The sequence below is a fragment of the Saccopteryx leptura genome, chromosome 10 (genome assembly GCF_036850995.1).
Source record: "Saccopteryx leptura isolate mSacLep1 chromosome 10, mSacLep1_pri_phased_curated, whole genome shotgun sequence".
In the NCBI taxonomy this organism is placed as follows: domain Eukaryota; kingdom Metazoa; phylum Chordata; class Mammalia; order Chiroptera; family Emballonuridae; genus Saccopteryx; species Saccopteryx leptura.
This window is the reverse complement of record NC_089512.1, coordinates 13,789,653-13,813,365: the sequence shown is the minus strand read 5'-3', so window position 1 is coordinate 13,813,365 and position 23,713 is coordinate 13,789,653. Positions and strand designations below refer to the sequence as shown.

General features: G+C 41.2%; 1 protein-coding gene and 1 long non-coding RNA gene across 3 annotated transcripts in view; both read left to right on the top strand.

The window, feature by feature from the left end:
- The window catches only part of LOC136382571 (uncharacterized), a 420,231-nt gene that overhangs the window by 383,465 nt on the left and 13,053 nt on the right, over nucleotides 1-23,713 (top strand). The window lies entirely within an intron of this gene.
- Nucleotides 1-23,713, top strand: part of WDR48 (WD repeat domain 48) — a 38,049-nt gene that overhangs the window by 2,798 nt on the left and 11,538 nt on the right. For both annotated transcript variants that reach the window (XM_066351996.1, XM_066351997.1), the window contains exons 2-11: nucleotides 10,540-10,680; nucleotides 12,677-12,755; nucleotides 13,457-13,539; nucleotides 13,660-13,789; nucleotides 15,850-15,938; nucleotides 16,327-16,428; nucleotides 18,850-19,074; nucleotides 20,683-20,757; nucleotides 21,657-21,759; nucleotides 22,683-22,780. In XM_066351996.1, the coding sequence (XP_066208093.1) occupies nucleotides 10,540-10,680; nucleotides 12,677-12,755; nucleotides 13,457-13,539; nucleotides 13,660-13,789; nucleotides 15,850-15,938; nucleotides 16,327-16,428; nucleotides 18,850-19,074; nucleotides 20,683-20,757; nucleotides 21,657-21,759; nucleotides 22,683-22,780 (1,125 nt within the window). The remainder of the gene's footprint in view (nucleotides 1-10,539; nucleotides 10,681-12,676; nucleotides 12,756-13,456; nucleotides 13,540-13,659; nucleotides 13,790-15,849; nucleotides 15,939-16,326; nucleotides 16,429-18,849; nucleotides 19,075-20,682; nucleotides 20,758-21,656; nucleotides 21,760-22,682; nucleotides 22,781-23,713) is intronic.

Here is a 23,713-nt window from a genome sequence, read left to right as displayed (position 1 = left end):
AGATGTTAGCACCTTCCCAGCTGTGACAACTAAAAATGACTCTAGACATTTTTAAATGTCCCCTGGAAAGCAAAATTGCTACTGGTTGAAAACCAGTCTTCTATAACTCTTCATACATGTATATCTGATTTACATATTTTTTTCTAAATGGAGTCATAATATTTGTTTTTATGTCTTACTCTTTGTCAAAATTTTAAATATAAATTACCTTTGATCCAGCAATTCCTCTTTTAAAAATTATTTTACCAAAGTATATAAGCATATAGCTTTCTCTATTTATACAAGGGTGTTGTTCAGTATAGGAACTGTGAAAAAGATCTGTCCATGTGAGTAGTTAAGTGGGAGAACTTAAGTACATTCATATAGTGGATTAATTTGCAGTTGTTAAAAAGATAAGGTAGATCTGTATTGTTTAAAAAAGAAAAGATGTCCAGAAGTCAAAAAAAGCAAGTCAATATAACATGGTACCATTCCCACAGAGGAGATAATACATTTAAAACTGTGGAAGGAGCCTGACCAGGCAGAGGTGCAGTGGATAGAGCATTGGACTGGGATGCAGAGGACCCAGGCTCGAGACCCTGAGGTCGCCAGCTTGAGCGTGGGCTCATCTGATTTGAGCAAAAGCTCACCAGCTTGAACCCAAAGTCACTGGCTCAAGCGAGGGGTTACGCAGTCTGCTGAAGGCCTGCAGTCAAGGCACATATGAGAAAGCAATCAATGAACAACTAAGATGTCGCAAAGAAAAACTATTGATTGATGCTTCTCATCTCTCTTCATTCCTGTCTGTCTATCCCTATCTACCCATCTCTCTCTAAAGAAAAAAAAAAAAACAACTGTGGAAGAATATTAACAGTGATTATCTCTGGTGCATTAAATTATGTATCATTATGGGGAAGGCAGGAAATGGGATACTTTTTACTTTAACATAGATAAACTTTCATAATTTTCAACTTTTTACAATATTCTTTGCTCTTATATATAAGAAACATCTTTCCATTTTGGTAAAGTATATATTTTGCCTCTTGGTTGCTGTGTCTTGTACCAAGAGGCAGTAGTCCCGAGCTTCATTACCAAATAATAGGCCAAAAAGAGCCCTTGAAACTTACATTGATAAATAACCAGTATAGAAGGATCCGAATATACCGCTTATTAATTATAGACATAATGAAGAATGAGCACGTCTGTCATCTTCAACTTGTAAGAAGTCTAGAGATGAGTGTGAGGGAGAAGACTGGATTTGTGATTGTCAGAAACATGATCAGACAATCAGATACGTGAATTCAGGTATATGCTGTAGTTATTTTCCTGCTAATGAAGGTATCAGAGCAAGTCTTTTCACTCCCTGGTGGTCCCTTAGTGTTGCAGTTTTCTTACAACCTGAGTCTGTTGGTTGGCTCTCTCTCTCTCTGTCCATTTTTCCCTCAACTATGGCCTCTTCTTCAATTTGCTTCAAAATTCTTGGGGGGAAGTTTGGACTAAAGTCACTAGTATTCCTGGATTAGGAGCAACACCCATGCCCTCATACTCAGTGATGGTTCAAGAATTTAAATACTTGGCCTTTCATAGCAATTCTCTTGCTTGGAAATGACTCCGAATCCAGTTTAACCAAGGCTCACATAATAAAACATTGTATAGGCTCATGTAAATGAAAACTCAGGAGGTAGTGCTAGCTCATGCAAATCTTGAACCAGAGGGCTCATTGTGACCTCTACCCTAACAAGTGATGTAACGTCAGCTGTACCACAGGGCTGCTGACAAGTTGTCCTCCTATTTCCAAACTCGCAGCTCTAGGTCTTCCCTCTTGCAGTATGGGTAATGCAGACCTTGTGTCCTTTCATCACGCTGTCCAAGGTAACAGGGAGCCCCTTAAATAGCCCCTGTACAGTTTCTCCTAGAATTTGCTTGCTGTAAGGAAAAAACATTGGGAATAGAAGTGAGGAATGGGGAGGTAACCAACAAATGTCTCTTCGAGCAGTACTTAACTCCTTTCCCTGCTGTGCTGAATACTTAGTTATTGTAGACCTAAGTATTAGTTATTCAGAGCTCAGTGTGGTGTTTGCTCCTGATTCTGTCCCAGTTCCAGGTTGGTTGATTCATCTTCAATACTTTTTTAAGGAATTAGGGTAATGCCAAATCCTGGCTTTTCCAGGGAAGACCTGTACAGATCAGCCATATCTGAGTTACTTTTATGTAGCATGGGTCCTTAAAGCTGTGGTGCCAGCGTGCCATTTGTTAGAACAGGGTTGACAGACTTTCTTGAAAGGACCAGATGGTAAGAATTTTGGGCTTCGCAGGCCATTCAGTGTCATGACCACTGGACTCTGCCATTGTAAGGTGAAACCGTCCATAGATAATACCTAAATGAATAAGTGTGGCTATGTTCCAATCAAACTTAAAAACAGGATCTGGCCCATGGACAGTTTTCTACGAACCACTGAGTGGAGAAGTCGGGCAAGACTGCTTTTCAGAATACCTTTTAAACTTAACACACGGGAAATATAGATTTGAGCAAAAAGTCATGGTCCACAGGATTGAGCAAGAAAAACAGCCCAGGGAACTACTGATATCTGGCCAATTTTTCTTGGCCAAATTTAGCCTGATTTAGCTTGATAGCTGGAAGTATCATACAGAAAAGAGCTGTGTGATTCCATTTATAGATGTGATAGAACAGGCAAAACTAGTCCATGGTGGAAAATACCAGATCTATAGTAGTTTGGGACTGAGGTGTAGAGGTTGGGGAAGAGGATGAGGCACCTTTCTGGGGTGGTCAGGTCACGTTCTGTGTGTCTTTGTAGGTGTCTGTGTTCCACGGGTATGTTATTGTGTCAGAAGTAACAATGTGTACACTTAGATTTGTACATAACTGAGTTTCACCTTTTAAAAAAGAAGCATGAATAAATAATGAACTCTAGCTATGGACACACATGCTGTAGGGAAGTGTTATTAATGGGGTGCAACTTACTTTGAAAGGCATCAAAAAATAACAGATCAACTGGCTAGCTGGTCATGAGGTGAAGCAAATGTAGAAAACGTTGATTGTAGAATACAAATACGTGGTAGGTATATGAATGTTCGCTGGGAAATTCTTTCACCTCTTGTGTGCGTTTGAAATTGTTCATAATAAGTGGTTGGGGGGAAATCAGCTATAGAGGTTTAAGGTAGTTACACAGTGGTAAGCAGCAGGGGTGGGAAGGGAAATTGCAGCTGCAGGGCCCAGAGAGAGCGTGGCTGAGAGCTGACTTCTAAGTGAGGGTCTGAAGGAAATGAGGACACGAAATTGTCATACAGGGGTAGCACTTTCCAGAGAGAATATCAAATGCGGAGGGCCTGCAGTGGGCGTGTGCTGGCCTGTGTGTGGGACAAAGATGCCTCCGTGGCTGTCCTGCAGTGAGTGAGGGAAGAGGCGGAGGAGGTGAAATCAGAGAGGTCATAGAGCACGACGGGTCATAGTAAGGGCCTGGGCTAGAGGGAGATGAGCAGTGGTGCATGCTGAGCAGGGAATATATATACATGTGTTTTAATAGGACTGGTGAACGAGGACAGAGAGGGAGCCCAGCAGCTAGTAAAGGAATCCAGATGCCGTGTGACGGAGGCTTCACCAGGGTCGTGAGAAGGGGTTGAATTTTGGATTACGACTTGCTGGCAGGATGGGAAATGAGAGAAGTTAAAGTAAGGATGGCACCGATATTTGGGGCCTGAGCAACTGGAAGAAGGGCATTACCATTAACTCCATCAATGAGGAGCACAGGAAGTGCTGTTTCGGAAGGACTAGCAGGAGCTGAGTTAGGACCTGCCATGAGTAAGATGTCTGTGGGACCAGCAGGTGGAGAGGCGTTAATGCACACCTCAGGGGCGTGGGGGGGGGGGAGGAGCCCCGAGTGTCCCCTTGGTGAGCCTAAAATGCTTTAAAATCTCCCTTCTCTTCCTAAAAATATTGTGAATTTTGTTCTTATTCCATAATGTATCCACAGATTTCTATAAAAAATTGTTTAGTTACTGTAGTGGGCAGAATGCCTCCCACCAAAATGCCATTCCCTGGTCCCTAGAACGTGTGAATATGTTATGTTACATGATAGAAAGAACTTTGCAGATGTAATTAAGGTTACAGACCTTAAATTAGGGGGATTATCCTGATTATCCACGTGGGTCTAAGAGAGAACTTTCTCCAGCCAGAGGCAGAAGTCAGATTTGAGGCAGGAGAGGGACCCTCTGTGGCAGGAGAGAGCCGCAGAGTGCAGGAGAAGAAATGCAGGCAGCCTCTGGGGGCGAGGAAACCGGGCCTTCACTGCCGCAACCACAGCGGCCTGAATTCACCTCCCAGCCTGAATGCTCCTAGAATCAAGCCCCGCAGAGCCGCCAGAAGGAACAGGGGCTTTCCGAGACTATTGGGGATTTTGGCCTTACGAGAGACCCGAAGCAGAAGACCCACCTAAGTCAGGCTGACTTCTGGCCTAAAGAACTGTGAAATAGAATAAAAGGGAATGTTTGAAGTTGCTAAGTTTGGGTAATTTATTATGTCAACAATTCTAACTAATATGATTATCTTGAAATAAAATAACCAAAGTTAGTTTTCACATTACAAATAACTTGGGGTATATAAGCTTGGAACTGAGTGGACCCACCCACTATCTGATTTCTTTGTTTTAGGTCCCAGAGAATTGCTAGAGAAATGAAATGATGCTTACTGAGCCAATTACAAATACTTAAAGTGTAACCTAACTGGATACTTGCTGCTAGAGGACTACTCTGTTATTTTCTCTGTGCCTAAGTCCCTTAATTATCTCTTCCAAAACGCATACTTCCTGCTGAAGGTCTCATTGCTGATTCTTACAGTACCTTCTCCCCCGACCCGTCCTTTTTTAAAGCAAGTCAGGGCAATTAGATACAAGTCCTCTTCTCTGCCCTAATTGAAGTTTTTCATATATTGCTTCTATCTTCTACTTTTTTCTTTGTTTTACTTCCATCTCTTCTGCCCGGAAAGGTTACCTGTATCTTGGGGGGTGGGGGACAGAACTTGCTGTCACTTCTGGTTCTGTCCTTTCCCTCACTAGAATGGCAGAGCTCTGGGAGGGCTTTCGTGCTCGCTGCTCTGTCCTCAGCGTCAGAATACAGCCTGGCAGCGGAGGGATGCCTAGTCAATGTTTTCTGAAAGAAACGAATCCTGTTCTCCTTTCCTCCACAGCCGTTTTTCCCCCTAAATAAGTTCTTAATGTAATATATCTTGGAACTTATCACTGTATATAGTTCACCTTTGTTCTGTTATGACCAGATAGAATGGCTATACCATACTTTAGGCATTTCCTTATGGAAGGGACTATTTCTATTTTGCCCATCATACTAAAATTTACCAATAATAATAATAATAAACAGTTTTAAAAGAGTTACGGAAGTCTTACAGAAGGACAAAGATAATATAGAAGCATAAAAGATGAAAGGTCATTTCGACAGTGCCAACATCTGCCTGATGGGAATTGTAAGGAACACTGCCCTCCGAGTTGTTAGTGCATTGACACAAGAAAATTTCCCAGAGCTGAAGTGGACACATTTCTAGGTTGAAAAGGCTTTCTAAATGCATAGCAAAATTAATGATAAAAGGACCAAAAATGATAATAAAAAAAGATGTGAAAAGCTTGGGGGTTGGTGCTGGTGGTGACACGGAAGAGAATGTAAATGGGATCCTGTAAAGTTGAAGGAAACAGAGTGACATTGAATTCAGTGGCAACACAAGGATGCTAGAGGAAGTCAGCGGTGCCTCCCAGAGCTGCGGGCAGTTTTCTACATGGACTTCTCTGTCTTGCCGACTCAAGTGTAAAGGAAAAGATCTCTTCAGGCGTGCAAGGGCTGAGTCACCGCCCGTGTACCTTTGCCTGTGTTAGTTTCTTAAGGTCCTAGGGATGTACTTCAGCAAAACTGGGAGCAAACCAAGAGGGGAGACACTGGAACTCAGGAAGCAACAGCTCTAGCTCAGAAAAGCATCAAGAGGAGCACAGAGCTGACAGCTAAGCCAGCAGGCCTGGAGGGCAGCGAGCCGATTGGAGTGGAGGTGGACAGTGCTAAGGGGAGCCTCGGGGAGAAGTGGGCCGCCTGGGTTCTTGCTGGGATCTCTAATATGGTACAGCAAGGAAAGAAAAGCGAAGTCAGAGTAGAGGAAACCATTGACATAGGGAAGATGGAACTCTTCTAGGGAAAAAAAGCTTTGAGGAAGGAAATGTATCCATAATGCAGTACTTAGCTAGTCAGTAGATAGCAACTACAAAGTCAAACTGTACCACTGACTATTGATTCAATCAAAAGTAGCAAGATATCTGTAACGGAAGAATGGAAGGCGGAGTATCGGGGATAGTTTCAGAGTTACATCCTAATCTACCATCGCTTGAGTAAATAGGTCAATCTAAAATGGATAAACCAGAAAGCTGTAAAATAAACACAGTATTTCAAGAAATGCAGTAACTATCCAGAAGAAACCAGGAGTTGAAATGAGTTACCTCTATGGATTAAGACTGGTATGGGGAGTACTACAGACAGTAGGTAGATGGTTTTTCATTGTGGTCTTTCAGTACTGTTTGACTTTCTAAGTACAGGTAAGAATTAACTAGGTGATATATACCCATTGTAAAACATTCATAACATTTAAGAAAGGTGTGAGTGACTATGAGTGACTAGCCATAACTCCATCAGTCAAGAATAACTACTGGTGGTTTTATACATTTATGTTCTTTCAAACTTGTATATTTATTTTTAACTATATATTTAACTTTCTGAAATACAATAATGATTATTATACATGACTGTGTGTGACCACACATAGTTCACTTAAATATAACCTCGCTTTTTTCCTGTGTCAGCCAGTCTAGATCTATGTCAACCTTTTTAATAATTAAATAGTATTCTGTTTTATGCATGTGCCACAGTCTATCCAATTAGGATACTTTAAATCACATGACTGTGGTAGATACCTTTGAAGAGGTGGCCCAGACTTATTTTGCTAAGAATTACTTTCCACCTGGAATGAGGACCTGACAGTCATGTTGTTATTTACTGACTTTTTTCCCACTGGACCAATCGGATAATCTCCCAGAAATTTGAAAATTAAGATTCGTATATGCTGCCTCATTTCTGTTAAAGGAAATGTGTAGGGAGAAGCAGATGGGGAGACTGAAAGCCCTGGAGAAGGAGGGATTGAGAGAGTGAAATTGACATTCAAACCAACTTGGTTCCTGATGACTTTCTAATATCTGATTCATGCAACAAATATTTATTAAATGATTTTTACGCCAGACACGATAACAAGTGGTGGGCAGAACAAGGTAGACAAGCTCCTTGCTCTCTTGCCACTTATTCTAATGAAGAAGATGTAACAAAAAAGATAAATACGGGGTGTGGTAAGAACTGTGAAAGCAATAAGTAGGGTAAGTCATGGGGGAGGTGATCAGGGAAGGCCTATGAGAGGAGGTGACTTTTCTGCTAAGACCTGAAGGGTTGAGGTGAGCCTGATAAGATACAGCTGGGGGAAGAGTTCCTGTAGGGATTGAAGAGGTGGGGAATCTTCCTGGCACAGGGAACAGTCAAGACAAAGGGATGAGAAAAAGAAAGAGCTTGATGTGTTTGAGGAACAGAAAGGAGTTTGGTGTGACCTCCGTGAAAGAAGCTGGGGAAGTCAGTCCGAGTGAGTGTGAGGATAGGGGGACCAAAACAGGTGAGGAGTCTGAACTTCAAATGTTGTGAAAAGCCTTTGGAAGGCTTCAGCAGAGAAGTGTCAGGATTTTATTTTTAAAATGTCTTTTATGAGTCATAACTGTATTTCCTGCCTTTGGGCTGTTAGATATCTTATATCCTTATGTTGAAGTTCTTTTATTTTTTCAATTTAAGTTGGGTTGAGTAGATTTAGTTAGTTACTTGTACCCAAAGAACTGGGTTAAGACAACATCCTTGTTGTCTTTGTGTATACAACCCTGGCCTTTTCGTGTCATTGATTATTGATGTTCACTGGCCATTTTCTTTTTCTTTCTCCATGATCTTTATTCCTCTTTCTGTTGGAGAGCCTGACTTGTTGTGTTGTGAGGAATCTTCGTATGTAGTCAAGAATAAACTTGGGGGTTTATTTCATTATTTTCCCAGTTAGATGTTTGACTTTTAACTTTGCTGATATTATTCTTTGATATTCAAGAAGGTATATATATTTTTAAAAACTGCTTTGAGATAAAAATTCACATAAAATCACCCTGTTGAAGTATACAATTCATTTCTTTAATATAGTCACGAAATTGTGCATTGATCACTCAATGCCAGAACATTTTCATCATCAGTAGAAACCCCATATCCATTAATAGTCACTCCCCATTCTCCTGGCCTCTAAGCCCCTGGCAACCTCTAGTCTACTTTCAGTCTCTGTGGCTTTACATATTCTGGACATTTAGAATAAATAGAATCATTTCATTTTATAACTGGCCTCTTCACTTAGAGTGCTTTTAATATTCATTCATACTGTAGCATGTGTCAGTATTTCACTCCTTTTATGGCGGAATAATGTTCCATTGCACGCATATGCCACATTTTGTTTACCCTTTGTCAGTTGACAGTTGAGTTGTTTCCACTTTGTGGCCCTTGTGAATGACGTTGGGGTGAACATTTGTGCACATAGAAAGGCTTTGACTTGTATTTGGTCAGACCTGCATTGCTCATTTCCTTTGTAAAGATTGCTATCTTCTTGCCATGTTAGCAGAGCCTTCTCAATATAGTCTATGGAAATATTTGCCTGTATTTTTTCAAGTATTTTTTTATTAAATTATTCCATTTCGATCTTTCATCCACATGAAAATTCATTTTGGCTTAAGATTTCAAAAATGGATAATTTTTCCCAGTAGAATAACTAGATGCTTCTGGATAATTTATTCAGTAATATATCATGCTCTCATTGATTTGAAACACTCTTTACATCAAAATTAAAAATTTGTAATAGGAAAATTGTTTCCAAATTTTGTTCCATTCCATTGATTATTTTATATATTCCTATTATGGTACTTTGTTATAATTCTGGTAGCTTTATAATACCTTTAAAGATCTTTAAAGTCATTTTAAAAAATGACTGGGTATTCCCCAAAACACATTGACTATATATTTTGTCAAGTAGAAAGAAATCCAGTAGGATTCTGGCCAAAGTTGGATTAAATTCACAAATTTAGGAAACAATTAATTTTTGAATCTTCCTGTGCTGTATATAATATGGCACCTCTTTTATTCAAGTGTTTCTTTATGTACTTTGTTCTGTCAGTTATTTTAGGTATTTATTCTTGTTGCTATTGTAAATAGGTCTCCCCTCTTCTCTGCCCCATGCCCCCGCATCTCCCATTATATTCCTGTTTATTTCATTAAATTAGAAAAGTATCACTTTTGGTTGATTCTGTTGAGTTTCACAAGAAGCAGAGAGAACTTACCTACAGTAACAAAATAGCGAAAAGTGCTCTAAAGGAAAAGTTTAGTGTGTTAGAGGAACACAAACCTCATTTGCTTGCCAGGTCAGAGAAGGCTTATTTTGAGGAATCATTATTTAAACAGAAACCTGAAGACTGCAGTAGGATTGGCCACAGAGAGGGGACCAGCACACATAACTGTCTGGAGTCACAGTGTGTGCGAGGAATGGGGGCGGGGCGAGCAAAGATGAGTGGCAGGAGAGGTGAACAAGGCACTGGAGGCCATGTTGACGAGTTCAGGTCAAATCATGAGTCACGTAGAGCAGTGATCCCCAACCTTTTTTGGGCCACGGACCAGTTTAATGTCAGAAGATATTTTCACGGACCGACCTTTAGGGTGGGACAGATAAATATATCACGTGACTGAGACAAGCATCAAGAGTGAGTCTTAGATGGATGTAACAGAGGGAATCTGGTCATTTTTAAAAAATAACACATCGTTCAGACTTAAATATAAATAAAATGGAAATAATGTAAGTTATTTATTCTTTCTCTGCGGACCGATACCAAATGGCCCATGGACCGGTACCGGTCCGCGGCCCGAGGGCTGGGGACCACTGACATAGAGAAAGCGCTGGACAAGTTTTTTGAGCAGAAGTGAAACATTCCAGTTACCAGTACTAACTGTTTGGTGGGAAATGGATTAAAGACAAATGAAAATGGGAAAGGAGGTCAGTTAGGAAGCGCTTGCAGTAGTTTAGCATCAGGCTTGCTCACCTTGGACTAGGCTTTAATTAATGTCATGCTTCCCTCCTCTGCCCTTTGGTCTTTATAGAGCCAAATAAAATTTTTATTGGATAAGTTGATTGGTTGGAACATCGTCCCGGAGCACAGAGATTGCCAGTTTGATCCCTGATCAGGTCGCAAACAAAAACATTCCTGTCTCTCTCCTGTTCTCTCCCTTCTTCTCTCTAAAATCAATAAAACATTTTTTTTTAATTTATTGTATTGAAAAATAGGTTTTATATTGGAAAACAAGGGATTTTGAATTCCAGATTGGCCACGAGTAGGCTGTATTTTATTGCCTGTTCTATTACCTCATAAAAAGCACTGTTGACATACTTGTCAGGTTTCCTATGTTATTCGAGATGAAGTGGAGAAGTACAACCGAAATGGAGTCAATGCCCTACAGCTGGACGCAGCACTCAATAGACTCTTCACCGCAGGTCGGGACTCCATCATACGGATATGGAGCGTCAATCAGCACAAGGTAAGGCAGGGGTTGAGTTTACATGTGAAACCTACGCTCCATAAATTTTGGTCTGTCTAATATGGTGTACCTTCCATGGTTTCAGATGTAATCTGTGAGCAATGAGTTCTTTAATACACTCTATAAAGACACTGCAGCCAGAATTCTATGAGCCTTTTAGAAAAACACCCTTAGGGGAGTTTCAGAAGTATTTTAGCCAGGACTCTGATAAGAGCTTTCTTCTACAAAAAAAATAAAGAGGTATGTCTGGCAGGGGGATTACTTGCAACAATTTATTTTTTTGCTTTAAATATGTTCCCCCAAAGCTTCTTGGCAACTCTTTTCATTGCTGCTATGAAAAGGTTGAGTATGTTTTTACCTTTATAACTAATCTTGAACAAGTATTTGGTTTGTTCATTTAAAAGTGATTAGGTTACCCACAAAACCCATAGGGCCTTATAGATAATACAAAGTTGGTGTGAAACTATGAAGGTAGCGTGTTCCTCTTCTGGAGATTTTAGTCTGCTTTCTTAAACAGGGACCAGGATTTAAATATATGTAAAAATAAGTCCCCAGCCAGATGGCAAGGAACTCGTTTTCTATTTTGTTTGAATACCTGTACTGTGAATGGCATAGAAAGGAAGATTCAGGGAGTGAGAAGGGCATGCACTGAGCTGCTGGCTAGGTAGCATACTCTCTTAGCACTTCCGTATCCAATGTGGTCTTGATGCTCACAATACTTCTTCAAGGCAGCCATTACAGTTCATGGTCATAGACGGGAAAATAGGCTCAGAGGAGTCCATGGGGTTCAACAGCTAGTAAGTGACAGAGAATTAGAGCCTATCTAACTTCAAACCCCTGGTGCTAAACCTTGTAGTTTTAAAAGTCTGTGTCTTCTTAGCAAGCTCTGCAAACCTGACATTCAGTCCAAAAAAAGACCCACTATTTTGCACACTTGCTAGATGCTCTTTCTTTAAATGGACTTCGGTTTAGTGAGTTTTGGATTCTTTAACCAGTGGCAATAGTGGTGGCCTAATTTCAGACACTTGGAAAGCAAGAGAACCATGACTTTTAAGTGCATTTTGGAACTTATATTTGAATTGGAAAGTCACCTTTCAGGGAATTAATAGTATTTCAAGCAAATTATTGAAAAGACACAGAAACTGACCTGGAAGAATCAAGCAACCTGCCTATCCTGCCCTCGACCATCTTAACTGGTCTTCATTTTATGACAAGATTGAAGAGCACCGTTTCTAAACAAACTCGTAGAGAGCTGTGCTCTCTGCCCACGAAGTGTCTGGAACTCGCCTGTCTTGGGGGTAGGATGTAACTAAATACTCTTCTTGGAAAGACCTCTCCTGGTAATTAAGCCAACTGAGAGGAAGAGAAGAATCTCACATTACTGAATTGAAATGGTGACTGGGGTAGTACTTCTGTAGCCCGCGGCCTCCATTTCTTCTCTGAAGGACTGTAGATATCACGAGGAAACAGGGAATTCAGAAGGTAAACACCGCGGTAGGAAGTGGAGAGCAAAAGGGTTCCTCGTCCTCCGCAGTCAGGCGGGCTCCGTCTCTCCTCCGCCTGGTGCTGCCCGCTGCCCGCTGCCTGCTGTGCGCCTTCCCTGCCGGGTCACAGCTCCCTGCCGGGTCACAGCTCCCTGCCGGGTCACAGCTCCCTGCCGGGTCACAGCTCCCTGCCGGGTCACAGCTCCCTGCCGGGTCACAGCCCAGCCTGCAGGCCTGTTCCTGTCCTGTCCTTTCTGGTATGCCCCTTCCTGTGCCACCGTCACCCTCACTAACTCAAGGCATAAAAATCAGGCATTTGTCCTGATAAAATCCATTATTTCTGTCCTGAAACAAAACTTCTGTTTATGTCTGTTATTTGGAAGCATCAACTCTTGAGGTCTAGAGCAGTGTGTCAAACTAATTGAAGAATCTAAACATATCTATAATGTGTAATGTATTTCATTCTCTAGGATAAACTAATGACATCCGTATGATTTTTCTTTTAATTTCAGCAAGATCCATATATAGCATCTATGGAACACCATACCGACTGGGTAAATGACATTGTACTTTGTTGTAATGGGAAAACATGTGAGTATTTCTTTGGTTATTGGCCTTCAAAAAGCTTTTGATTTAATTTGATGTATTTTTCTTTTTTATATAAGCTTTTTTATGTAAGCTTTATAATTGAAATATAACATACATGCAGAAAAGCTTGCACACCTTGAGAGTACAGCTGCATAAAATTTTGCAAGGTAGACACCCATATCAGGAGACAGATTCCCAGATTCCCCGCTGTCCCCGGGCCACTCCTTCAGTCACTACTCCTTGCCCCCAGGTGCCTGCTCTGTCTTCTAAACACTGTAGGTTTGTTTTGCCTACATTTTAACTGTATTTAAATAGACTCATATAATATGTGTTCTTCTTTCAACCTGATTAATATCTCCTTCTGTTCTTACTGTGGTAAGATCCATTTCTTGGTTTTTCAGTGTGTGTTAGAGAAACTTTCCCAATCAAATTAGTTCAACTGGAACTTTTTAAAAGGTTTATCCTGCCTATTTAAAAAAAAATATCTGAGTCAGAATACAATAGGTTCTAGGAAAAACTTTTGAAAGTGTGTGTGTGTAAGCATGAACAGATGTTTGAATTAATGTGAGGAATATTTTCATATTCAAGTATATATGTGTGTTTTAACATTAGTTTGAAACAACGTTACATCGTTTCATGATAAGTCTTTCAAATAGTGATAAGTGATCCTACTAAGGTGTTTGTTAATCCTTTGCCTCTTCTAGTAATATCCGCTTCTTCTGACACAACGGTAAAGGTGTGGAATGCACACAAAGGATTCTGCATGTCGACACTAAGGACGCATAAGGTAAAACAGCTACCAGGGCTCTCTGTCTTTACTGTAACATTGGGAACTCGGTTCTTTATATGGCCCATTTTCTTATTTATCCACAGTGTAGATCATGGTATTTGTGCTCTGTGCTTACAGGATTATGTAAAGGCCTTGGCATATGCCAAGGACAAAGAACTGGTAGCATCGGCTGGGTTGGACAGACAAATATTCCTTTGGGATGTGAACACTCTAACAGCATTGACTGCCTCAAATAACACTGTCACAAGTAAGGTGTTTGAAAAATATTTCTTTGAAAGTGCTCCAAGTTGACATAGATAAAGAATGGTTTATAAAACATCTTTGTTAAGTGTGCATCAAGGCAATGGTTCATATTCAGAGAGTGTTTCTATCTACAGCATTCTAGCCCCCAAGAGTATATTTGAACAAGGAGCAGCTAGTTCCTCACTGGGTCTAAAAACAGTAACTTCTCCAGGTGCCCCCTGGTGTATTGTACATGTGCATGTCTTAGCTCCCAGCTAGTGTGAGTTTCTGCAGGGCAGAAGAGTCTGTCTTACCACTACTCGGGGTCTCCCCCAGCGTAGCCTGGCCCAGAGCCACACGCTCAGCAGATACTGTTGGTGAAGGCGGTCAGTACCTGACAGTATGCAGTTTCTGACTTTTAAGCATTACTATATATTAAGAGTCTTTGAGTTAATGGCCAAGATGGAAAATACCCAAAGCAACGAAAGGAAAGGTTTTCAGTACTAATTTTGCAGGACCTTTCAGAGCAGCCCTAAAGAATCCAGCCAATTCCAGAAGAGTTCAGGGAAGCCGGGGCACTTCAAGAGGCAATTCAGAGACGTTCACAGCAGTTTAGTAGCATGGATGCCTCATCAACTAAGAGATCTCACATTACCAGGTCAGACCATACAAGTCTAGACTTGAAACTCAGTCTCGTGCTTGTCCCAGACACACTAGAGTCCTCTGGCCATGTGTCAGAGGGGACTCGCAGGAGCACATTTTTGCCTAAGCCTGGCCTGAAAGGTCTGTGTTTAGGGCATGGGCCTGAACTAGCTAGATTCCTGTATTATACATTTCGTTTGTCAGGACTTGAATACTCACATTGACATATCTGAGGCAGTTCTAATAAAAGCTAGTGTGGGCCAGGAGGTGCAAGCTGGGAGGTTGTTTATCACTGTTTGTATATAGTTTTGCTTTTTTCCCCTAGAAATAAGTGAAGGTCTAAACACTATTCTCCCCTCGTTCTTGATTTTCACCTGAACACTGTCCCAGTGATTCAGCAGCTGGTCCCTGCTGGGGCCTCACGATCTGTCACTTAGCTCTCTCTAGACATAAGGCCCCCTCAGAGAGACACTGACGAGAGGGAACAAAGCAGGAAAGCAGGACAGTCCCAAGGCCAGAGGCCAGGCGCCAGGCGCGGTGGCTACAGATTCTGCAGCAGATATATATGTCTTGCTTAGAATTGTTTAGAGAGGACCTCACATTTGTTTTTTATGGTTATGCAAATAATACCAACAGCTAACGTTTATTTGTTTGTTTTTCCTAGGGAAATTCCCCACCTATTTATTTTATTAATTGAATTTATTAGGGTGACACTGGTTCACATAATGAAATAGCTAACATTTATTGAGCCCTTCCTACAAGCAATTACTTTTCTAAATACTTTATGTATATTAACTCCTTTACTGATTACTTCTCAGTATGTTTGTTTATATTTATTCTGTATTGTAAAATTGTATATGTATCTTACTTCATAGTTTTACATGCAATTGTTTTCACTGCAATAATATTTCGTTCTGAATCAAAGGGCATGGACATTTTTGCTACAAATTATTGCCTAATTTCTTTCCAGAAGAGTTGTACCAACTTATCCTCCCACAAGTAATATATGAGAATGTCATTTTACTGTGTTTTTGATAAGTAAATATCACCTTGTTTGTTTTTTATCTGATTTGATAGGTAAAAATAATATTTTTGTTTTGATTTGTGTTTCTTTGAAAATAGACTTTGGACATGTTTCTCATATATATATTAGCACTTGCATATCTTTGAAAATACACTACTTATGTGGATAGTTTTTAAATGGCATTGCAAGTCAATTTAGCAAATATTTATTGATAACTTGTGTACACTCAAATTCAGAAAAGATGTTAAACTTGGTAAGAATATTATTGTTTACAATTGTCTTTATTATAGATTCTTTTCTTTAGAGTGCTCATAAAGATAAGATTTTCTAAATTGAATAATTAAACTTCCAGTTTTTGCTTACTCACTACTGAACACCTGATGATTTTGTTAACGTTAAGCTCCATTTATCCTTAACAGCTTCTTCTTTAAGTGGGAACAAAGATTCTATATATAGCCTGGCAATGAATCAACTGGGAACAATCATTGTATCGGGGTCCACTGAGAAGGTAAGGGGGGCTTATAGGGTGTGTTTTAACACTAGCAAACAAAGAAACCAAATAATTTGATCTGTGTAATTACTAAATCTACAGACAGTGGTTTTGCATGATGGAATGCTTAAAGAAACGTTTTATTTGAACAAAAAGAATATAGCTATGTAATTACTGTCGTGCGTAATGATAGGGGCGGGTGCATGGGGTGGGGAAGGCCTATGCATGTTTTGACATTAAAGAGGCTTCCTCCTACTTGTAAAGGGCGCCTTACAATGCCTGTTGACAGAAGCAGTGTTTTGTTCTCAGGATTTAATGGTTGTCATTTGATTTGTGAAAGTCATCTGTTATTTAAATTTGATTGTATGTGTAGTCCGTTTATGTACTAGTTTGTTAAAATTTGCAGGTTTTAAGGGTATGGGACCCAAGAACATGTGCAAAGCTGATGAAGCTGAAGGGGCACACGGACAACGTGAAGGCACTGCTGCTGAACAGAGATGGCACCCAGGTACGCAGTTTCACGTTGGCGGCGTCCACAGCGGAATCTCCCCACTTACTCTTCTGTTGCACGCACAGATTTGAACCAAAGCCACACATGTTACAAACTGTGGACTAACTTTAAATCCTTAAAAAACTAAATTGTACATTTAATTACCCAATAACCCAAACTTTGAAATTCTGTTTGTATCACTTTAAAATAAAGGCCAGACAGAAATTTCCTCAGAATAATTCTAATGCAAATGAGTTAAAGTAATTATGCTATGGATAGGCTAAAAGAATTTAAACTGTTACCTTGTATAAAATACAAGGAAACTAATTGAATGCTTTCTTCCAGTGTATGAAGTGGAAAATTTCCTCACAGTGGGCTTGACTTTGGGGCAGATCTTGTCAGTTGACTATGTAGATGCAATCTATAAGTTGAGTTACCTAAGGTAGTACTTAGAGTCAGCATTTCAAAGAAAAACATTTTGGTGATGTTTGAGTGTGTATTCTGTTGGCTATATCACTGTGAATTATAAGTCACAATTCCGTTTGTTCTGTGGCAGTGGGAGATGACCTTTCATCAATGTAGAGAATAAGAAACAAAAGTTGAGCACCATTAGCCTGACCAGGCAGTGGCACAGTGGATAGAGTGTTGGACTGGGATGCAGAAGACCCAGGTTTGAGACCCCAAGGTCGCCAGCTTGACCGAGGGCGCATGTAGTTTGAGCAAAAGCTCACCAGCTTGAGCCCAAGGTTGCTGGCTTGAGCAAGGGGTTACTCGGTCTGCTGTAGCCCCATGGTCAAGGCACATATGAGAAAGCAATCAATGAACAACTAAGATGTTGCAATGCACAACGAAAAACTAATGATTGATGCTTCTCATCTCTCTGTTCCTGTCTGTCTGTCCCTGTCTATCCCTCTCTCTGACTGTAAAAAAAAAAAAGCTGAGCACCATTTGATGTTATGACATGCCACTACCACATGCCCCTGCCTCCCTAGCCATTTATCATGGGGCAGGGGTAAGCTCACAACCTATTGAAATTGATTTGATTGTGATGAAGTTAGACAAGGAAGAGTAGGAAGTTGATGAGGTGAGAAACACCATCATTCTGTTACTCCTGTGGAAATTACATCATGAAAATTGCCTCACACGTGAATTAGAGAAACCTTTTTGTCTCTGAAGGTGAAAGGAGGATTTGAAAAACTAGCCAAAGGAAAGAAATCATTTTTCAGAACCAGGCGAAGAAAGGTTTGAGGATGCCCGCGGAGGTCTTTGTAGATGCGGGGTGAGAGGGGGGAAGTACTCATTGCTAATGTGCTGTGTGGCCTGGAGGCGAGGACTTCACAAGTCTTAGTTTGCTCATCTGCACAGTGGGATGGATCATAATGTTTAGTTTGTGAGGCTGGTGAAACAATTAAAAGTAATGAGTATGTTCTTGTCTGGAATCCATGCATTTTTCAGAGCTCTGGAGTCCTCTGCAGCCCCCTTTTCATGTGAGTCTAAGACGCCTGGTGCAGTCAGCTCCTGGCTGTTTGCAGTGTAGCTACTAGGCCGCATGGTAGGTGCGTGCCCACGCCTTGTTCTCTTAGCTTTGTCCAGGCCAGACTGGATCACATGGCCTTCATGGGACTGCCCTCAAGTGCGGGCTGTCAGCAGATGGTTTCCAGAAGGGGCTTCCAGGCCTGGCAGACTTACTAGACTCCTCCTGACTCCTGCACTCCGTGCCTTGTTTTCTGTGCATAAATTTCTGCGGGTGCTTTTACCCAGGATGACTTCATAGCAAGTAAAGGCACTTGACCTGAATGCAACCAATACACTGAGCAGAGACAGTGATATGGTACCATTTATAAACTCCCCGTCAGCCTGGAGTGCATCAGGGGTATCACTCCTCCTCCTCCGTCCCTTTCCTTATTGGCCCTATATATTAAGTACAGTATAAATTTAACCACCACCAACACAGCACATTAGGGAATTGATCAACAAAATAAGTAACTTCTCATTTCGGAAAAAGAGGACAAAAAAGAAACCTTTACTTACTGATTCTCAAACTCTTGTAATACAGAAGAAATAGTTATGTTACTGGAGCAGAGTTTATATCGTATCCTGCGGAGTTGCCCGGCAAGCCTCTAATGTAGGCTCCTGGTGGCGTCGTAATTCAGGGACTTAGGATGTGTATAGTAGGCCAGTGAATCCCGTGGACGTCAGCCTGCAGCCTCACTTTCTTTGTTGTAGAGTAAGGTCCTTATTTAGCAAGTCTGATGATTTGAGGTCTGTCACCTTTGTAGTTGTTTTGCTGGGTGCCGACATTACTGGGCTGAGCCACATTTCAGGGGCCGGAGTCCAGGTGGGTGGAGGTGTGTGTGACAGTCGGGAGAGAAGCCCAGGGTGAGCTCAGGAAAACGGAATTTTGGACAGGCTTCTAACCTCAACTCTCTGTGTTCGTAGTGCCTTTCCGGCAGTTCTGATGGGACAATTCGCCTTTGGTCCCTTGGTCAGCAGAGATGTATCGCAACATACCGAGTCCACGATGAAGGTGTTTGGGCCCTGCAGGTCAATGATGCTTTCACACACGTGTACTCGGGAGGGCGAGACCGGAAGATCTACTGTACGGATCTAAGAAACCCTGACATCCGGGTGCTGATTTGTGAGGAAAAAGCACCAGTTCTCAAGGTAGGTCATATATTTTAGTTTTATGTGCTAGCCAAATAAGCAATGTCTGTATTAAAACATAGATCAATGGTGGATTGTAAAAAGGATGTTTTAACATTTTTGTTAGTCACCCGCAGAAGAAATGGTGACTTCTTGGTTACTGCAGGTGCACCTGGCTCTCCCATGGGCAAATCCTGGTGGGATTGCCCCACATTGCTCCTGAGATCGCCTGGCTTTCCTGTAATTAGAGGAGGAATAGGAGGGGGGAGGGGATCTGTGAGCAGATGGCAAAGCGGTCCACAGCCTGCAGAGGGCAGGTGTGGACAAGTGCCCTGAAGAGGAGGGACCAAGCTGACCTGTGCTCTGCATGTCACTGCGTCCTAGTGTCCTGGCAGGGTCCGGGTGTGGGCACTGCGGAAGCCTGCCATACTGACACCTGCTCCAGCTAAAGCCTAGACCAGAAAATGGCCAGTCCTCATATGACAAAACGTTCAGCCTCACTGATAATCATAGAATTGCACGTTAAAACAACAGGGAGAAAACTCCAGATATAAAATGGAGGCATAAAGACAACACTACCCCCTCCTCTCAGAAATTACCTGGAAACAACAGGGAAAGCAAGAAACAACAGCAGATACTCATCCTCTGTGACACTAAGTGACATCTGAGACCCAGACCACAGTATAGGAGGAAGTGCTAGAAAAGGGACTAGAGGTCAGATGAGACGGTTGGGAGGATGCCTGTGGTCTAGGAGCTCACACATACTGGCCAAGTGCAGTTCTTTAGAGTGGGCAGCACACCCTGATGGACAAACCAGTCCTCCTCTAGAGAGGCGAGAGTTGGGGCTGCAATCAGACACAGCACGTGTGCAGAGAGCAGGCTGGTGGAACAGGCGGGGAAGAGAAGCGTGGTGTTGAGTCCCGCAGCCGCCAGGACGTCTTGGCCGTGGAGAGCAAGAGCTTAGCGCAGACGTAGCCGTGTGTAAGGAGCAGCACTTTGAACTGAACAGGACTCCTGCTTCCTAGGAGCCTGGCCCTGTGCTCACAACTCCAGTGCCGCAGTTTCCTGGTACAGGAAAGACGATGGACAAATGTAGAGTGGTTCCATTTGCATAATATTATAGGCATTTGTATATTTTATTCATTTAGTATGTTTTAAAGTACAGAAGGACACCGGCAAACTGTTCATAATGGACTGGCCATAGCAAGGGGTGGATCATGTAGAGCGCTTTTCACTTTTGCTCTATATTTTTTTACTACATTTACAAAGAAAAAAATATTTTCTTGTTACTAATAACATAAAAATGAAACAAAAGAGTAGCAAAAACAATATCTTATGGTGAGTCATTCTTTGAACTGTACCCATTTAGATAGCTCCCTTAGCTTAACCACACTTAAAACTTGAAGCCACTTTTATTTGGGTGAGAAATTTCCCCACTACTTATAGGGCCATGAATTTCTTTCTCAGACTCCCTTATTCTTGTCTTGAATCACTAGCTGTTAACATATGCCATAGTATAGTCAACACACAAACGTGGAATGGAGGAGTTATTTAATTACATGTAGCTGGTCCTGGTGGCTTAGAAGAGTCACCATTGCAAAAAGCAGTATTTTTGTGCATTGTTTTCAGATGGAGCTTGATAGATCAGCTGATCCCCCTCCTGCCATCTGGGTTGCAACAACTAAATCTACAGTAAATAAATGGGTAAGTGAGCCACTGTACACCTGGCAAAGAAGTAGAAACATGGGTTTGTTATCGCAGACTTGACAGGTAGCAGAGGCAAATGCTCAGTATGAACCTGACTCCCGGCATGCCTTTGGACAGCGGCAAAAATCTGAATGCCCCTGTGAATGCAGGTTTGAGGCTAAGGGTTGTACAGAAATTAGGGTGCAGTCAAAATGAAGTTTCTGATGTCTTTGTCAGGAGCCAAGACATATATTTGATGTGCTCAGAGTAGGCACTGTAGCCCAATACAACCAGCAGATATTAATACAGGCTCTGACTTCATGAGTCTGCATTGGAAAGTAGGCAGCCAGGTACCAGCACCACAGGGAAACTCACTAGGCTTCTGTTTTTCTAAACAGAGAGAACAGAAAATTGTGCTTTCAAATTCATTTCCTTTTTCTTTATAGTATGAAGAATAGGGAGAGAAATAGAGGATGATCAGAGAGAAGTCATCAAAAGTACTGTTAGTTCTTAAATCTTAAAGAAACTTTTAAGTTTTCTTAATCAGACTGTAGATAACAAAAAAAGTGTTTACATTTATTCCTGTTTATATGCAGGTCAAACGGTCTTTCTTTGTGCTTGTAACAAATATTGTATATAGCTTGTCTAAATTTCATTGTGCCAGTTTGAGATCAACCCACTTTACCTGAAAGAGTGCCTAGTGTTCTCTCCAGAAAGACAGCACCTCCTTCTTAATACCTGTTTTTGTTTTTGTAATCATGGTAGATAATTGTACTTTGTCACTATGTATTTTTTGGTTGATGTTGTTATTGTTGGGTTTTTCTCATTTGTTTGTTCTTTGTTTTTCTTGCCGCTTTAAACAGATTGGCAAAGCTTATAAAGCATAAACTGATTAAATAATGAATTTTGTTCTTCAGACATTGAAGGGAATTCATAATTTTAGAGCCTCTGGAGATTATGACAATGACTGTACAAATCCTATAACACCCCTTTGTACACAGCCTGACCAGGTTATTAAAGGTGAGTAAGGAATTTAGAAGGTACTGTATCATTTGTGGAAATTAATTATAGTTACTAAGAGTTTGACAAAAATAAAGATGACCTTCCTCTAAATGTAATTCTGATGTCAACAAAGACTCATAACAGCATATTAGTTTATTTTTAATGAAAAAAAAAATGAAGAACTGCTGTTTAGTGACTTGAAAATGGGCTCTTTTGACTGTCTGGTGGTGGTGCAGTGGATAGAGTGTTGACCTGGGACCCTAAGGACCCAGGTTTGAATCCCCAAGGTTGCCAGGTTGAGCACAGGATCAACACGATCCAGGGTTGCTGGTTTGAGCCCAAAGGTTGCTGGCTTGAAGCTCAAGGTCACTGGCTTGAGCAAGGGGTCACTGGCTCAACTCAAGCACCCCAGTCAAGGCACATATGAAAAGCAATCAATGAACAACTAAAGTGGCACAACTACAAGTTGATGCTTCTCATCTCGCTTCTCTCTCACTCTCTCCCTTCCTGTCTCTCCCCCTTCTCCACCCCTCAAGACAACAAGCAAAACGAAAAGAAAGTGGGAATTCTTGAGTTAATCTTTTTACCCAGCATCAGAATAGTCATGGTCTTGGTAAAGCCAAAAGCCATTTTCAAAACTATATAGAGGTTAATGTTTTCTTTTGGCACAAACCAGAAAAAGTCAGATCTGGTCCTCAAACTCTACATCCCAGCTCCAGCTGGGAATGGCCACTCTGACTCGGGTGTCCGAGTTTGGGGTAGACTATTGAACGACACATTCATCTGCAGTTAAATGGCTGTCGTCCTCTGATCTGCCTGTTCCGGCCTGGGGGCTAGTATGATTTATATTTTGTTTCATACCAGTTCATTTATTGCCATTCTGTGAATTTAAGTGCAGTAAAAGGATTGTTTTGCTAATTATGTGGATTTTTCTCCTTTAGGAGGTGCTAGTATTATTCAGTGTCACATTCTTAATGATAAGAGACATATATTAACCAAAGATACCAATAATAATGTGGCATATTGGGATGTATTGAAGGTGAGTATCTTTTTGTATTAAATGTAGGTTACAGGATCATGTATCCCATCTATTTTTTATTAAAGATAAATACAGTGTGTCCGTAATGTCATGGTGCACTTTTGACCGGTCATAGGAAAGCAACAAAAGACAATAGAAATGTGAAATCTGTACCAAATAAAAGGAAAATTCTCCCAGTTTCATACCTATTCAGTGCAGTTCAATGTGGGCTCACGCACAGATTTTTTAGGGCTCCTTAGGTAGCTATCCCGTATAGCCTCTACAGACTCGTCACTGACTGATGGCCTACCAGAACGGGGTTTCTCCACCAAACTGCCGGTTTCCTTCAACTGCTTATCCCACCGAGTAATGTTATCCCTATGTGGTGGCGCTTCGTTATAAACATGCCGATATTCACATTGCACTTTGTCACGGATTTGAATTTAGCGAGCCACAGAACACACTGAATTTTCCTCTGTACCGTCCACATCTCGACTGGCATGGCTGTGGGCTGCTCTGCTGTATACATGGTGTTACGTCATCATCTGCGCATGCGCACATGCTGCCACATCATCCTACAGAAACTGGGAGGGTTTTCCTTTTATTAGGTGCAGATTTCACATTTCTATCGTCTTCTGTTGCTTTCCTGTGACCGGTCAAAAGTGCACCATGACTTTATGGACACACTGTATATACATATATACATATGCTAAGGTAATATATAAATTAAGGTTTAGTTTCAGTAATACCCTATTTGCCAGGCTGAATACTTTTTTATGTGAATATAAGACTATAGTTTTATCTTTTTAAGTACCTAAAGTTTGAATGGAGCCATATTCTCTGTTTAGTATATTATAAATTATTTTTATGTGCTGCCTTTCCTTAAAGTGAATGCATGAGTTTTTCCTCTTTGACCCTCTTGTCATTGGGGCCGTAGGTCTTTGCTGCTGGAGG